Below are 16833 nucleotides of genomic sequence, written 5' to 3'. Positions count from 1 at the left end.
TGCTGGAGCTGCACAGACTTTCCCTGACATTTAAACATCTGCATACGCACACAAAAAATGCATTAAAGCTAGCCGTCCTCCTGTTAGTGCAGCTCGTATAATTAGGGAGCACAAGGTTTAAAAAGGCACCCAAAAACCCATGCCTACCTGTCTCTCAGACATGACGTAGAGGAAGTTCCGGTCAAGAGAAAAGGCCATGTCTCTGAGGATAGGGCTGCCGTCCTTGATGACTGAGATTGTCTCATACTGGACGCCACCATGAGGAGGTCCATCGATGCGAATCTAAGCAGAAAACGAAAACATGAGACAAACAGGTCAGGCAGAGCTATTTATATCTGTGTCACAACAAGGAGCAGGAAAACTCACAAGCAGAGATTGACAAGAATGACAGACGAGAGTCACAAACCATTTTGTCGACATTGGTAATCATTTACTGGCTCTGTGATTCTGTTAGATGGAGATTCTGCATGAAGGCTATATGGATATATGGTGCCATGCAAAACTATTCACACCCTTTGAACTATTTTACATTTTGTCATGAAAATAATTCTATGTTTAGGATTTTGTGTTAGGTCAATACAAGGTAGAACATAATTTTGAAGTGAAAGAAAAATAGAGTGTTCCATTGATGTAGCAGCATGATGTGGGGATGTTCTTTCTTCAGCGGGGGCAGAGAAGCTGGTCAGGATTGATGAGAAGATAGATAATCTAAATACAGGGCACAACTGAAGGAAAACCCATTTGGGGATGCAAAGGCCATCAAACTGGGGCAGAGGTTTATTAATCAGAGAAGTAACCAAGGCTTCTGGTAGCTTTCCAGGAACTGCAGAGACCCACACCTCAGGTGGGAGAATTTGCTGACAGGACAACTATCAGTTGTGCACTGGGTGAATGTGGCTCTAGTGACTAGACAGAGACTACAAACATTCTATCCATTTATTATGCCCCCAAACACAACTTTAATTACAGTAAAATTTGATTTCACTAAGTCATCAGAGCCAAATACAAATGCGCACCACTTTTATCACATTTTCGTTTGCAAAAAGATTTATAAAGTTGTTTTTTTTTTCACTTATGGTCTATCACATTAAATCCAAATAAAACACATTGAGGTTTGTGGTTATAACAGGGCACTGTTACTTTAAGGAATTAATTGCTAAAACAATTAAACCATTGTGAAACCTTAGCCGTGTGTTCCTTTCCTCACTAAGACTTTGACCACCTTCTTACAAAAAAAATGGAAAAAATGGAGTAATACATCCCAAATGTGATGATGTTTCTTTTTCACATTGAAGCATGTTGACCAAATATGTAGCCAGAACATCAAATTTTAAAGGGGGAAGTGCAGGTTTACTGATGTGGGGCGTAAGAGATGTCTCTATGATGTTATATATCAGAGATCCCTCCCCCAACCATCAAAGCTGATGGCTCTATCATCTGTCCATTCCCGTCTGCCTGTCTCCACCCCAACATTCATCTGTCTATTCAGATAGTGACAGCCCCAAAGAGCAGGCAGCCTCACTAAAAAATAACTCGAGAGGGGGAAAGTCAGGGTCATATGTCTGTCAAACTGGAAGGTTGAAGGGGTTTGGGAGCTGATGTGTGCACACACAAGGCCTCATGTTTGTTTGTGAGGCAGTGAATGTGTGTCAAACCATTAGATTGTCCTGTAAGAGGAAAAAAACGAGGTAGGTTAACCGTTGGCCCTAGAGATTGAGTTCTACCACTCAAGCAATCAAACTGGTCAAGCCTTCTGTGTCTGACCAGCAACTGACCCCGGGGGACTGATCCAGGAGTCAACGACAGAACATATGTGAAACCCATATGTGGGAGGATGGAAGAAGGACCCGGGGGACGGGCCTGTTTTCATCTGGTTACTGATACTGCAGTGTGAAGGGAGACCACAGCAAATATGCTTGCCTATAAAGCATGTCAGGGCCAGGCCGTACCAGGGCTGCACTATATTCTACTGTCTCAATGTGTTTGTGTGCATGCACAGGGCAGAGAGGCCTTTCAAGCTGTGATATGTGTTCAAGCAGGCTGCCGCAAGGGATCATGAGATAACCCGACCTTCCCGCCTGCAGTTCATCTGAATCAGATCGCTATCACACATTCTCTTACCACTGTCCGGGGGCCTCTTATTTCACGTTGGGCCACAAGCACAACCGATGTACACGTTTGCTGCTGGAATGTTTAAGCAACAAAGCCCCTGCTCTGTACATATAGTACCTGGTTACAACGTAGAACATACAAAGATGAAAAGAATAGTGCCTTGCAAATGTAGTCTTGAACGTTTTCACATTTTGCCCCATTACAACTGAAAAATATTTACACTCTTAAGTTTTGTGACACAGACACAAAAGCAGTTCTAATTAATTGTGAATTAAAGAAAAATGATCCACAGTTTACAAATAGGGTGGTGGCAGCATCATAATGGGGGGATGTTTTTATTTCAGCAGTGTGAGGGATGGTGGTCAGAGCTAAATAAATGGTAAATTGAATGAATTTATGTAATGCTTTTTTTAGCTAGTCACACACAAATGCTCCAGATACATACATCAGATGCCAACTTGGGGTTGAGAGCCTTGCCTAGGCGCACATGAATATGTGGCAGGCCAGAAGGCTGAAATTGAACCTCCAACTGCATGTCAACTACTGTTGCCACTGAGCTACAGTTGCCCCAATAATGGGCAAAAACAGATGTCATTCTACTAATAGAGTGCCAACCCCGGGCCCTGTCTCAATCTTGTTGCAACCTCTAAGAGGTTTTCTCCCATCCCTAGATCATGATGTTGCCACTACATTTCTCTTTGGGAATAGCGTGTGCTGCATTAGTTTTCTTTCACAAAAATCATTTTGCATTAAAGCAAACAATGTCCAGTTTTGGTTTTATTTGATGTCCAAAGCATGGCATATTGTCCATACCCTAATCCTGTTCTAAACTTCATCTCTAATCGGTCTGCTTTGTTTTTTAATCTTCAATATGCGGTTAGTTTACTAATGTTCACTAACAAACCCCTGATGTCATCACAGAATAGTTGTGTTTATACGGAGATTAAGTTACACACGGATGAACTCTATTTAAAAACCTGGAAACCTCTAAAAGCAATCAATGGCACTGGATTTTATTTAAAGGTTTCAGAGAAAACAGGGCTTACAAGAAATTCACTAGATTTGTATTTTAAAAAAATTCTTTGAAACCACATATCCATTTCCACCCACTTCACAAATATGCACCACTTTGTTAGGAACATTAATACTTTTGCAAGGCTCTGAAACTATACACATCCCCAGGGAAGTTTTGCATAAAGAGTTTACATGCAAACAAACTCCTTCTATATTAGAGGTTTTTAAATATGTAAGTAGGTGAATGGGAAATTAAATAGAGAAACCAGTGTCTGGTGGGCCAAAAATAACCTCTAACACATTTTTACCTGTCTGAAAAAACCTCACAACTGGACAGAAACACAAGTAACTAAAACATCTAATTTTCTTCAGTCTTCCTGTAGCATTTAGGGTGCTCTAGAACAAACTAACACCTGCCCTAAATTGGCCCTGATTGACCCTATATTATATATAAGATGAGATGTAAAGGCTGCAAATGGTAATACTTTTCAGACAATATTACCGGCCCTCTATTAAAGGAAAAGCAATGCATTGAGACCCTGTGGCCTCAAAGAGCTGCCCTTTGGTTCAGTTTGGTCCAACATGGTCCTCCGTTTCAATACCACAGCTATTAGGCAGCTCCTCTCTACCAGTGTTTTGGAGGGTAAAGTGAGAAAGGGGAAAAAAGGTGAAGATGGATGAGAGTGTTGGAAAAACTGTCTATATGTACTCGAGGGAGCCCATGGGTTGTATTTAACAGTTAAAAAAAAAAAAGACGACACAATCTGGAATTATAGATATTTAAACAAATTGCATAAACAGTAGACAACTGGTGTTTAGATTCATGCTGCATGTGGGATTAAAATCCTTCATGTACAAACATAAATCCAAACACGGCAGTGATGGCTGAAGATAATGGAGAACAGAAATAAGTGTCCTCAGGCGGCAAAGAGTGGGAGGCAAATCCCGGAGCTGGAGGACTGTTTTCAAATTTTGTTTTAGCTTTTTTTGGACTGCTGTATTGTAACATATTATAAAAACGAACGTTTCAAATGCAGTTATGAAAATGCAAAGCAAGACCATTTGTCCCATGAAACCACTTGTCCTGTGCAACAATGAGCTATCACCATTCATCTATTCATTTTTTTTTTTTCTTAGTTTAGATCATTATGATCAGACCAGCATTGTCTGGTTATGTTAACATCTGCAAAGTATGATATAACTTCTATTGGATCAATAATTGGTATTATTATAAATGACTAAATTCAATAGGGGCTCACCATGCAACACTTAGGGCCAATCTCACATGATTATTTTCACTCAGAGCAGAGGCATGAAGCTTTGGACCACTATAATCGCTCTAACTATGAAGTAACTCTGCAAACGTTGCAAATCCTAAGTATCCAATGTAAGTCCTGATCAAGTCATTTTAAATGATTTTTATTGGAGTGACTGACTAAAAAAAACATCAAATCCCTGTGGCTGCTGTAATGCCTTTTATTCTACGACAGTGACACCCATACTGTTAGCCAGTGAGCCATACAGTCAGTTGTTTAAAATCATGAACTGTTTTTATACACAGCTTGCAGAAATGACAATGTTTTTGTTTTTTTTACTATGTGAATTTTTGGATTTTCCATCACCATCTTAGTGTTTTTCACTCTTTACAGTAAGTTTCAGTTTGACAGAGAGATTGTACTAACTACTACAGCTCCTTGTCTGTTCGGATATGTTTAACTGTAGCAGCACTGAAATACATTATGAGGTGAATTATCAGGAAGTCATAATAAAACACTATCAATGCTAACGTTAGCCCAGTATATCAACAAACTTCCACTGTCATCAAGAGGAAGACTTGTGTGAAACTGTAGCTGTATTGGTCAAGCTGGATTTATCTTTAAAAACAAATGATAGCGCTATGCTTATTTTTGGCGACATGTTGTCAGAACATTATAGAGGCAATCTGAACAGAACATTACCATTACACATAGTTGTGGTAGTGTGATCCTGTTGCTGTTTTGCTGTTTCTGGCCCTGAACAACCACCATAATTGATGGAAACATGAATTTTGTTTTTTACCAGAAAATCTTATTAGATAGATGTCTGATAATAAAATTTGTTTAATGATATAAAAATGTAAGTGTGACATAAAGCAATAAACTGAAAAAATCTGTTAGGGGAAAATATGTTTTCACAGCACAGTAACTCAGTGTAACAGTGCAGTCAGTGAAAGGTTTATCGTTTTATCGCAAATAGAAAAAGAATCCTTTGCAGTATGAATACAAAACAGAATAAAAGCAGTAAGAGAGTCAGTCTCAAACGGAAGCTTGCTTCAATACTTTACATAAAAGAGTTGGCACATTAAGCAGGCTCAGTTTCAAAATACACATTCACTTCAATTGTTTTCTGTTAGCACTCCAACTACATGTATGTTTTATGTAATAGCACCAAAACCTAAGGGGGCTGGAGATTAGAGTTGGGGGATATGCCTGTGGTATATGATGGCAGAGGCATCAGAGGCCTCCCCCTGTAGTTACAAGGGTCCATGCCAGAGGGAGCCTTTTGATCAGACCATGTAAGCACCCTGGAAAAACGTTTGAAGATTGACCAAACTCCAATCCAGATTGCCCTTCTCCCTCTTCCTCTCCACAGCTCAGCCTTGGTCTCTGGTTTTGAACACAGTGCCAGACAATGGATCACCAACTGTGAGAGTCTATGAGAAGCAATTTACTTGAGTGAAAAGGGCTGAATAAATCCTGGCTAAAAGTGCAGCAAATGTGTGTTTTTGCAGTGCATTATGGATGTTGCAGCTTAGAGATAGAAGCAAACGTAAATGCCAAAACTGTCATTCATTCAACAGTCACATCCCAGCCAGTAAGAAAGCTGGTTCTGCCACACCATGAAACTGCTCGGGAGCAGCTAAAGCAACGCCCTGCGACAAAACCCTGTATACAAAAAATAAATAAATAAAACTTCCAAAATTCCACTTTGGTAAAACATCCAGATGTACATTGCTCTGCTTTTGCCTCCCTTACAGACTTCACTAGTTTTTGCTTTGTTTTGTAAGGCATAAATGTTTCAGATCAAACACACTTTAATATCAGGCAATGATAAGCTAAATAAAACAATTTTAAAATGAAGATTTCATTTGTTAAGGGAAAAACCTCCCCAAACCAACCTGGCCCTATGAAGCAAATCCCCAAAATCCAATAACCCTTGTGTCACCCCTGGCAGAAATGAACACCACCAAACATTTGTGATAATAGTTAAAAAGTCTTTTACATTGCTGTGGAGCAATTTTGTCCCATTCTACAATGCAGAATTTATTTTAATGCAGCCACACTGCAAGGTTTTCAAGCATAAACTGACAAACAGACAAACAGATGGACAAGCGGACGGATCGAATCGCATTCGTGAATCGATGCTAATTGGTTCATCTTAACATCCCTAGTGTATTAGTTTTGAGCCAGATGTAAAGAGACACACAGCTTCTAAAAGTCCCACTGTTGTGTTGTCAGTTCACCAAGTATTTTTTCAAAAAGTTTTGGTGATCATGTTTTTTGGCAACAGCAAGACAGGCCTTTGTGATCTTTTTGGTCAGCAGTGAATTTGGCCTAGTAGCTCTTCCATGGACTACTTTTTGCTTAGCCTCTTTCTTTCAGCCTACTTCACAACAAAAACCAAACTTTAGCATCCAGATTTTAAAGCCAGACAGCACACAATACATAGTGTTTGTTCAGCATTACATGCTTGTTTTTCCTCTTTAATTGTTCAGCTGCTAACTATTACCTGAGAGCAATTTTCTTTTCAGATTTGTAGAAATCCTATTTTTAACCCTTAGCCTTGAGGGATGTTAGTTCTCTGAAACCGGACACGCTTGTGCACAGGTGGTTGCCAAGTCAAATACAGATCAGTCTGAGGTTGTAAATTATTTTGCCTCAGTATTTCAGCTGGCAGAGAGGACTGTATGGGAACCTTTACCAAACCACACAAGGGAGGTACTCTGCGAACTTTGTGTCAAGATCGGAATAAATAAAATTGTAAGTAGTACACCTACACAGTATATTGGAATAGCATAATAGGAGTTGAATTGTAGCAAAATGTGGCCCTCTGGATGAAACTCAACTGCTTTCAGTAAACAATTCAGAAAATTCGACTTTTCACTCTGAAAACTCGAACTTTCTAAATAAGCAATCTGACAGCTATCCTCTGCATTTGCACTTATCAGGTTCTGTAGTCTTGAGAGCTGGAATGACAGCCACTGCTTTTATCTGTGTTTGGACTGTTTTGATCCTATGGGGCTTTCTGAGTTATCAAAAATATTAGCTTCATCTAAACCTTCAACTTGTATGTTAGATCCAATCCCAACCAAATTATTTAAGGAAGTGATTACCAGCCCCATTTTAGATATGATTAATCTATCCTTAGTAAATGGATATGTACCACAAGCTTTTAAGGTAGCTGTATTTAAACCTTTACTTAAGAAACCTTCACTTGATCGAGATGACTTGAAAAATTACAGACCTATATCCAATCTTGCATTCTTATCCAAAATTCTTGAGAAAATAGTTGCCTAATCAAATGTGTGAGCATTTACACAGCAATGATCTGTTTGAAGAGTTTCAGTCAGACTTCCAAGGCCGTCATAGCACTGATACAGCTCTGCTGAAAGTCACTAATGATATTTTTATGGCCTCAGATAATGGACGTGTGTCTGTACTGGTTCTGTTAGATCTCAGTGCTGCATTTGATACAGTCAATCATAATATTCTCTTAGAAAGGCTGGAATATGCTGTAGGGATCAGGGGAACAGCGATAGGCTGGTTTAAATCTTATCTGTCTGACAGATTCCAGTTTGTTCATGTAAATAATAAATCATCTTTAAACTCCAGGGTTAATTGTGGAGTACCACAGGGTTCAGTACTTGGGCCAATTCTCTTTACTATATATATATGCTTCCAATAGGTAAAATTATAAGGCAGCATAGGATACATTTTAACTGTTACGCTGATGATACTCAGCTTTACTTATCCATAAATCCTGATGAGCCCAGTTAGATAGATTACAAGCATGTCTTGAAGACATAAAAATTTGTATGACTTAAAATTGTCTGGTTCTAAATTCAGACAAGACAGAAGTTGTCGTCTTTGGACCGGAGTCTTTAAAAAAGAAACTGCTTAGTCAATCACTTAACCTGGATGGCATTAAATTGACCTCCGGTAATAATGTAAAAAACCTTGGTGTTATTTTTGACCAGGACATGTCATTTAAATCCCATATTAAGTTCTGATGAAAATTAAAAAGAGAGATAATCTCCTATTTTAGCTTCCCTTCATTGGCTCCTTGTTAAATCCAGAAAATAATTTAAAATTATTCCTCTCACATATAATGTTCTTGTTACAAAGCTGCATCATAACATGTACATCAGAAATCTGATTGTTCCATATGTTCCTAGAGTTATCCTGAGCTATTTCCATAATTATGCTGCTATAGGCTTAGGCTGCTGGAGGACATAATGACCGCTTTCACGCCCTTCGCTACATTCTCATACTACTCTCCATTTTTGCATTATTTGCTGTTATTTCAGCTTTTAACTTTGTTCTCTCTCTTTTCTCTTCCTAGAAGCTACACCTGGCCTGACTCTGTGTCTACCTGTGACACCTTCATGGAGGGGGGTATCGTCCAAGCTTCTGCTGGCAACAACTTAATGCTCACCTTCTACTGATGATACACTTGGCCCTGTCTTTCAGTGTTTACCCCTGTCTCTTTCCTACTGACTGAGTTTTTACTGTGACTAACTGTATGTGCTCTCTTTCATACTCTAACCTTGAAAACTGGCTCAGAGTTGATCTGTTCTTTCTTCCTAGATGAAACGACTAAAGGAGCTACATCCATTAACATTTACTTTTCCTTCCCATAGAAAGTACTCCTGGATCAGTGCTTCTGTGTTCTGCTTCTGTGTTCTTTTTCCTTCTCTGCTCTGTTCTCTCAAACCCCCAGTCAGTCGTGGCAGATGGCCGCTCACACTGAGCCTGGTTCTGCTGGAGGTTTCTTCCTGTTAAAAGGGAGTTTTTCCTCTCCACTGTCGCTACATGCATGCTCAGTATGAGGGATTGCTGCAAAGTCAACGCCAGTCACTGTCCACTGTCTCTACATGCTCATCCAGGAGGTGTGACTGCTACAAGTCACTGACTGGATGCAATCTGCTGGGTTTCCTTAGATAGAAAAACTTTTTATCCAATTTGAATAAATAACTGAATCTGACTGTACTGTTCAGTGGTTAGTTATTAATCGGAATGCATGTGCCTGACTTGAAATCTATATGATTCGATTGAATTGACTTAACCCATTTTAAAGTTACCCACCTTTCACACAACGCAACAGGAAACACTCTCCAATTATTTTTACCTTTGCCTTCCCCCTCCCTGTTGGATGGAGTAAGGGCAAGTCTGGTTTAGCCTAAAACGGCTCAGTTATGGTTGAGGTGCAAACACACCCTGCATTTCTGCTACCTATGCGACCCCTTCTCTTTTCCAATTGTTATAATCAGTCTGACAAAGAGAGGTACCCCCAATCCTTGTGGTTTTTAGTATAACAATGGCCACAAGTGGGCCATGAACACACTTTATCAGTGTATTACTTCACTTAGTACCCCTACACATAGCCCATTCTAAAATGGCCAAACTCTAACACGCAGTAGTTCAATCTAACCTCCCCAACAACCCTGTACCATTCCAAACCCTTTGTGAAGTGCCTTCAGACGATATATGTTGTGAATTGGCACGATATAAATAAAACAAATAAAATAAAAAAATAAAATGAATTGACTTGAATTGAATCTGCCCGATCCCACACACTGGATCAAAATCTGCAAATGTACACCACCACTACACACTTCCATGCTCTGTCTTTAGGTACAGACCCCTCACAGAGGCACCACAGATGGTGCTCTGCTCAGGAAAGGGGGCGTTTTGTCAAGTAGGGTCACACCAATTGAAAAAAAGAGCACAGGTCACACAGACTTGACCATGGCTACCGTAAACCTTATCCAATCAAATCCAATCCACCTGATGGAACTCATCTTGGCCGAAATTGCTCGGTAGCTTGTACCAAATAGGCTGTCAGACTGACAGCATTTTGAGAGCAAGTCGAGCTTGTCAGGAGTCATCCATGATTTCAAAGGCTTTTGTGACAAGAGAGGTTCTCTGGTCACAAGACAAAGACATTTTTTGCAGTACTGTGCAATTTACATTGACCCACGCAGGATTAAATTTTTACACATACAGATGGGAACGAGGCATATTTCTGAGTTGTGAGTTAGAGAAAATGTATATATAAGACCAAGCAATTTATCTGAACATGAAAGCTCGCAATGCAGCAGGGGGCTCAGCTTTATTTAAACCTTCATTTTTTTCTTTAAAGCTCATGAATAAGAGGTTTGTTTATAAAAAAGCCTCATGAGTAAATATGTGAAGGTGAGACAGAGAGGCAGTTTGGTGTGCAGTGAGACCCACCGTCTATTCCAATGGATACGAATGCAAAACGGAACAAGTCAGGCCCTTAAGGCATTGAGATGTGTCATTGTGAATTGATGAGTGGTGTGTGTCACAAAGGAAAAAGTCATCAGAGATGCACAAGAATTCAAAAATAAATCTAAGCAAAAGAATCAAGATATACCAATGTTTTTAAGAATTACAGATCAGGAAGGTTTAGTATCAGAAGGCACTCAAAATGCAGTTAAAAGTAATCAGCTTCTTCAAAATTCTGCAGCAAGAGTTCTGATGAAAATTAAAATAAGAGATCATATTTCTCCTATTTTAGCTTCCCTTCATTGGCTCCCTACAGAGTCTGTAAATGGACTTTGAAGGGAAAATAAATAAACTTTCAAGTGTGCAACAATAATTTCACATGTGCACCAGATACTTTCTTGTGCATACACTGTCAGTGTGTGAATGTGTGTATGAATGGGTGAATTGTAGTGTAAAGCTCTCTGGGAAACTTAATAAAGCGCTATACAAGTTCAGGCCATTTCCCATTTACTGGGTTTCTTTATTATCCGTGAGTATTTTGTAATAGAAAATAGCACACATTTTATATAAAACTAAAAAACAATCTTGCTTTGAAAAACAAAAATACATACAGTACAGACCAAACGTTTGGGCACACCTTCTCATTCAAAGTTTTCTTTATTTTCATGACTATGAATATTGTAGCTTCACACTGAAGGCGTCAAATCTATGAATTAACACATGTGGAATTATATACTGAACAAAAAAGTGTGAAACAACTGAAAATATGTCTTATATTCTAGGTTCTTCAAAGTAGCCACCTTTTGCTTTGATTACTTCTCCGCACACTCTTGGTATTCTGTTGATGAGCTTCAAGAGGTAGTCACCCGAAATGGTTTTCCAACAGTCTTGAAGGAGTTCCCAGAGATGCTTAGCATTTGTTGGCCCTTTTGCCTTCACTCTGTGGTCCAGCTCACCCCAAACCATCTCGATTGGGTTCAGGTCCGGTGACTATGGAGGCCAGGTCATCTGGCGCAGCATCCCATCACTCTCCTTCTTGGTCAAATAGCCCTTACACAGCTTGGAGGTGTGTTTGGGGTCATTGTCCTGTTGAAAAATAAATGATTGTCCAACTAAACGCAAACCGGATGGAATAGCATGCTGCTGCAAGATGCTGTGGTAGCCATGCTGGTTTAGTATGCCTTCAATTTTGAATAAATCCCAACAGAGTCACCAGCAAAGCGGCCCACACCATCACACCTCCTCCTCCATGCTTCACGGTGCGAACCAGGCATGTAGAGTCCATCCGTTCACCTCTTCTGCACCGCACAAAGACACGGTGGTTGGAACCAAAGATCTCAAACTTGGACTCATCAGACCAAAGCACAGATTTCCACTGGTCTAATGTCCATTCCTTGTGTTCTTTAGCCCAAACAAGTCTCTTCTGCTTGTTGCCTGTCCTCAGCAGTGGTTTCCTAGCAACTATTTTACCATGAAGGCCTGATTCACACAGTCTCCTCTTAACAGTTGTTCTAGAGATGTGTCTGCTGCTAGAACTCTGTGTGGCATTGACCTGTTCTCTAATCTGAGCTGCTGTTAACCTGCGATTTCTGAGGCTGGTGACTCGGATGAACGTATCGTCCGCAGCAGAGGTGACTGTTGGTCTTCCTTTCCTGTGCCGATCCTCATGTGAGCCAGTTTCTTTGTAGTGCTTGATGGTTTTTGCGACTGCACTTGGGGACTTTCAAAGTTTTCCCATTTGTTCGGAGTGACTGACCTTCATTTCTTAATTTAATGATGGCCACTCAATTTTCTTTACTTAGCTGCTTTTTTCTTGCTATAATACAAATGCTAACAGTCTATTCAGTAGGACTATCAGCTGTGTACTGTATCCACCTCCTGCACAACACAACTGATGGTCCCAACCCCATTTATAAGGCTTGAAATCCCACTTATTAAACCTGACAGGGCACACCTGTGAAGTGAAAACCATTTCAGCTGACTATCTCTTGAAGCTCATCAACAGAATGCCAAGAGTGTGCGGAGCAGTAATCAAAGCAAAAGGTGGCTACTTTGAAGAACCTAGAGTATAAGACATATTTTCAGTTGTTTCACACTTTTTTGTTCAGTATATAATTCCACATGTGTTAATTCATAGTTTTGATGCCTTCAGTGTGAAGCTACAATATTCATAGTCATGAAAATAAAGACAACTCTTTGAATGAGAAGGTGAGCCCAGAATTTTGGTCTGTACTGTATATGAACTTAAGATTCACACTCACTCATACCTAACTTATTAACCAATAATCACGCACAAGTGGTTGATAGTTGTTGTTTTGTTTTAACAGTGACTATAATTTTGTCCCCATGATATCCTGGACAGAGTTTGCTGGTCTACAACTAGGTTAGCTGGGTTTCAGAAAAGTACTGTAATGTTCTAACAACACTTCACATAAAACATGCAGAATTTCATCACAAAATATTAAAACGAAAAGGAGGACACAAACTGCTACAAAAAGATTGCGTTAGCTCAACTAACAATCTATGCATAGGGGGTGTTTGTTGAGTTGCTAGTTAACATTAGCTTGGGTGCTATCGGTTTTAATATGTCTTGTTGATAATTGGACTCACAACCATTTTTACTTTGTAGGTTCAATTATTTGTGTTTGAAGAACATCTAAAGAAAGAGTACTTATCCTTCATAACTAAGCACATCGCTTTGATTAGTATTGAGTGGTGTTATAGTCTCATCTGAGCATTCCCTGAAAATAAGCTGTGAACTGGGTCCGACTGATTTGCTGTTTCATCTAGTACCAAATTGGAGCCCTGACTTAGAGAATCACTGGCAAAGAGCAACTCTCCGCTCTCCCTCAACTTTTGTAGCACACTGCCAAACAGTTGGCAAGCAGAAGGTTATTTTACATTTACCTCGCTCGCAGGAAAGAAAAATTAGGCTGTTTGGAAATATTTCCAGTGATAGGAAATAAGGGAATTCATGGTGTGGAAACTGAAGAATGCCACAGATCACTCTTTTTAAGGTAACACTGTTGTAAAAACTACAGTTTAAAGAATACAAGCGGTTTATCTGTTAAACAGCTGACTGCAGCCTGGCTGTATGAGTAGACAGTCTGAGTTATTATCCCGTTAATATCAGATTGTTATGTTCGTGTTACTCCATAAAGAGCTGAAGATCAAAAAGGCAGAATATTCTGCACGGTCAACAGAAGAAGTTTATTCCATATCTTTGTTAACATCTGTGTAAGAATATCTGAAAACTGTTAAATAACACATTATTATAATGTTAAAATTTGTGCGCGGCGCTGGTGGTGTAAGGGTTAAGCGCATGACCATACAAAAACCAAACTTTAGCATCCAGATTTTAAAGCCAGACAGCACACAATACATGGTGTTGTTCAGCATTACATGCTTGTTTTCCCCCTTTAATAGTTCAGCTGCTAACTGTTACCTGAGAGTAATTTTCTTTTCAGATTTGTAGAAATCCTATTTTTAACCCTTAGCCTTGAGGGATGTTAGTTCTCTGAAACCGGACACGCTGGTGGTGTAGGGGTTAAGCGTGTGACCATGTGCAGAGGCTATAGTCCTCAATGTGACTGCCCTGGGTTTGAGTCCCAGACCCGGCGGCCCTTGCCTCTCTTTGCCCTGTTTCCTTTCTACCTACTGTTGAAAAATGGAAAACAAAGGCTCTAAAGCTGCAAAAAATAAAAATCACGTTAAAATTCATTGAGTTATATTATTCTGTTTTATATGAAAAAAATCTTATCCATTTTAGGTTAAAGGGGATCTACTATGGAAAATTCACTTTTTGATCGTTTTTATACCTCCATTTAGGTCTTTAATGCTTCTACAAACATTCCATACGGAAAAAAAAAAAAAACATTCAGCTGTGGGACGTCACAAGTACAATGGCACCTAGAACGTTACCCGAGTCCTGAGTACAAGATGCTTTGAAATAAGAAAATGGCTTTTGTGAGAACATAAATGGGCACTCACACGCAAGACAGATGCAAATCAACTACTTATATTCCACAGGTTGAAGAAGAAAAGGCTTATGTGTTTACCCTGGAAACCTGGCTTGAAATGTAGCTGACTGCCACCATTTTCCTTTACTTCAGGTAGAAAGGGAACAACCTTTTCAGCTGCCTGTGTGTGTGTTTATTTGTATGTGTGTGTGTGTGCCTATTTTCCTCTCTCTCTTTTCACACTGGGGGAAAACATGGAGCCTGTCTCCGCATCGATAACGCATCTAATCCATCACCGGTGGCAGGCTGAAGAATTCTGGTGTCAGCTGCGAGCGGCGTGGAGAAATGCGCTGCGTGCATGCGTGTGAGATGGCTCCCACCAGCACTGCATGCTGTCTCTTTTGTTTGTGATCCTGTTGTACATTATAAGCTTCCACGCGACTCACGTTAGCCTGTTTAGCCGAGTGCACTATGTGTCAATTCCCCTTGGACAGGCTGATGCTGGAGAGGCCACACTATTGTGACAGGGGAGAGGAACATGAGAGGACAGGAAAAGGTTGATGAGGGGAGAGGCAAGAAGCATGTACAGATACAGAGTTTGGGGAAAAGGTAAGGGGAAAAAACAGGCTGCATTCTCAGGAGATGGTATAGCAGGAAAAGAGATAAATTACAGGAAGAGAAACAAGCTTTAAAGGACAAGGTGGCACTATATCTGCAAAAATGACCCGAGCCTCCAATCAATACAAGAGGCAATTGGTTCATATTTTTGGCTGGGCACCATAAACTTTATTGATTTCCCTCTATGCTCTATGAACAAAGCAGTTAACCCTTTACTCTACAACACCTTTCCTCATCCATTTAAACATTAATGGAAGCTACCACAGTGAACAAATCACACTTGATGATGTTTCAAGTGAATTGTTTTTTCTGTCATTGATTTGCTGTAAATATTGAAATAAAAAACATCCTGTTAAATGGATCTCCAGTGAGTCCTGACAATGAATCATCCAAAAGCTTTGGGATCTCCCACTTACCCTTAGTAAACTTTTAGGGTTTTCATATTTCCAGCTTTCTGGGTCGCATAACTTACAACCTGGAACATGACTGTTTCAGCAATTTCTTCTGTTTGCCCCCGTTTCCAAATGAGAAACCAGAGCCTGCAGCACGCATTAGGGGTCTGTGGTGGGGGTGAGATCAGGCCACAACCCTAATCAGCCCGAGCACACATATTAGGCGCAGCAGCACAATGCAAGGTCTATATTTAGCTACAGTATTAAAACTCAAAACAGGGACCAATATAGCACTGATGGAAGCAAGCCAGGAAGGTTCTGAGAGAGCAAAAACAGAAGGGATGTGAAAGGGGGGATTTTCAGCTTAGCCCTCAAAAATTAGAGAATCAAAAAGGCAGACAAATAAGTTTAAAAAGTAAGTATAGTACCATTTTCACATGAAATGAAGTTTGTCAATCTAGAAAGTTAACTATAATTTACAAGTGGAAAACATTTAAGACAGAAGCCCATATTCCTGGAAATGGACATCCCAGCAAATTCACCTTAATGTCACGCTGTGTAATGATAGGGAAAATCCCAAAAGATCCATCTCAGATTTTACAGGCTTTACATAGCAGAATAAATGAGAACGTTAATGAGAGAACAATTAGAAAAAGACTAGACAAGTATACTATTTTTGTAAGGGCCGAAGGAGAAAAGCTTTTGAAGGAGAAAATACCCCTTGAAAGTTTAATTAATCAAATGACTTCTTGAACAATGTCCCAGCAAGGTGGTGGAGAGATGATGATTTGGGCTTGTTTTGCAGCCACATAAACTGGGCATTTCAGTCACTGAGGTGACATTAAACTCTTCCATATATGACATTATTCCAGAGTCAAGGTGGAGCCGTAGTGAGGTCATCTGTCCGATAGCTGAAGCTTGGGTAAAACTGGGATATGCAACAAGACAAAGATATGGAACACAGCAGCAAATCCACAAGAGTACCTTCTGGCTGCAGCGACTTTGTCAAAAGTCCTCAAAATGATTACAGTGCTGTGGTGGGATTTTAAGAGAGCTGTGCAGAAACAAATGTCTGCAAACCTCAATGATCTGGAGCAATGTTGGAAAGAAGAGTGAGCCAAAACTTCTCAACAACAATGCAAGAGACTGATAAAGTCATACAGAAATCAACCACTTCAGATAACTGCTGCTAAAGGTGGTTATATGAACTTCCGAATTATGGGGTCTACT

General features: G+C 39.9%; 1 protein-coding gene across 1 annotated transcript in view; it reads right to left on the bottom strand.

Moving 5' to 3' along the window:
- plxna2 (plexin A2) overlaps positions 1-16833 on the bottom strand; it is a 277277-nt gene that overhangs the window by 165912 nt on the left and 94532 nt on the right. Inside the window, exon 4 of the mRNA XM_047362018.1 lies at positions 148-282. Coding sequence (XP_047217974.1) covers positions 148-282 — 135 coding nt within the window. The remainder of the gene's footprint in view (positions 1-147; positions 283-16833) is intronic.

The sequence above is a fragment of the Girardinichthys multiradiatus genome, chromosome 1 (assembly GCF_021462225.1).
Source record: "Girardinichthys multiradiatus isolate DD_20200921_A chromosome 1, DD_fGirMul_XY1, whole genome shotgun sequence".
Taxonomy (NCBI): Eukaryota; Metazoa; Chordata; class Actinopteri; order Cyprinodontiformes; family Goodeidae; genus Girardinichthys; species Girardinichthys multiradiatus.
Note: the sequence above shows the minus strand (reverse complement) of the source record. Positions and strands in the feature narration are given on the sequence as shown.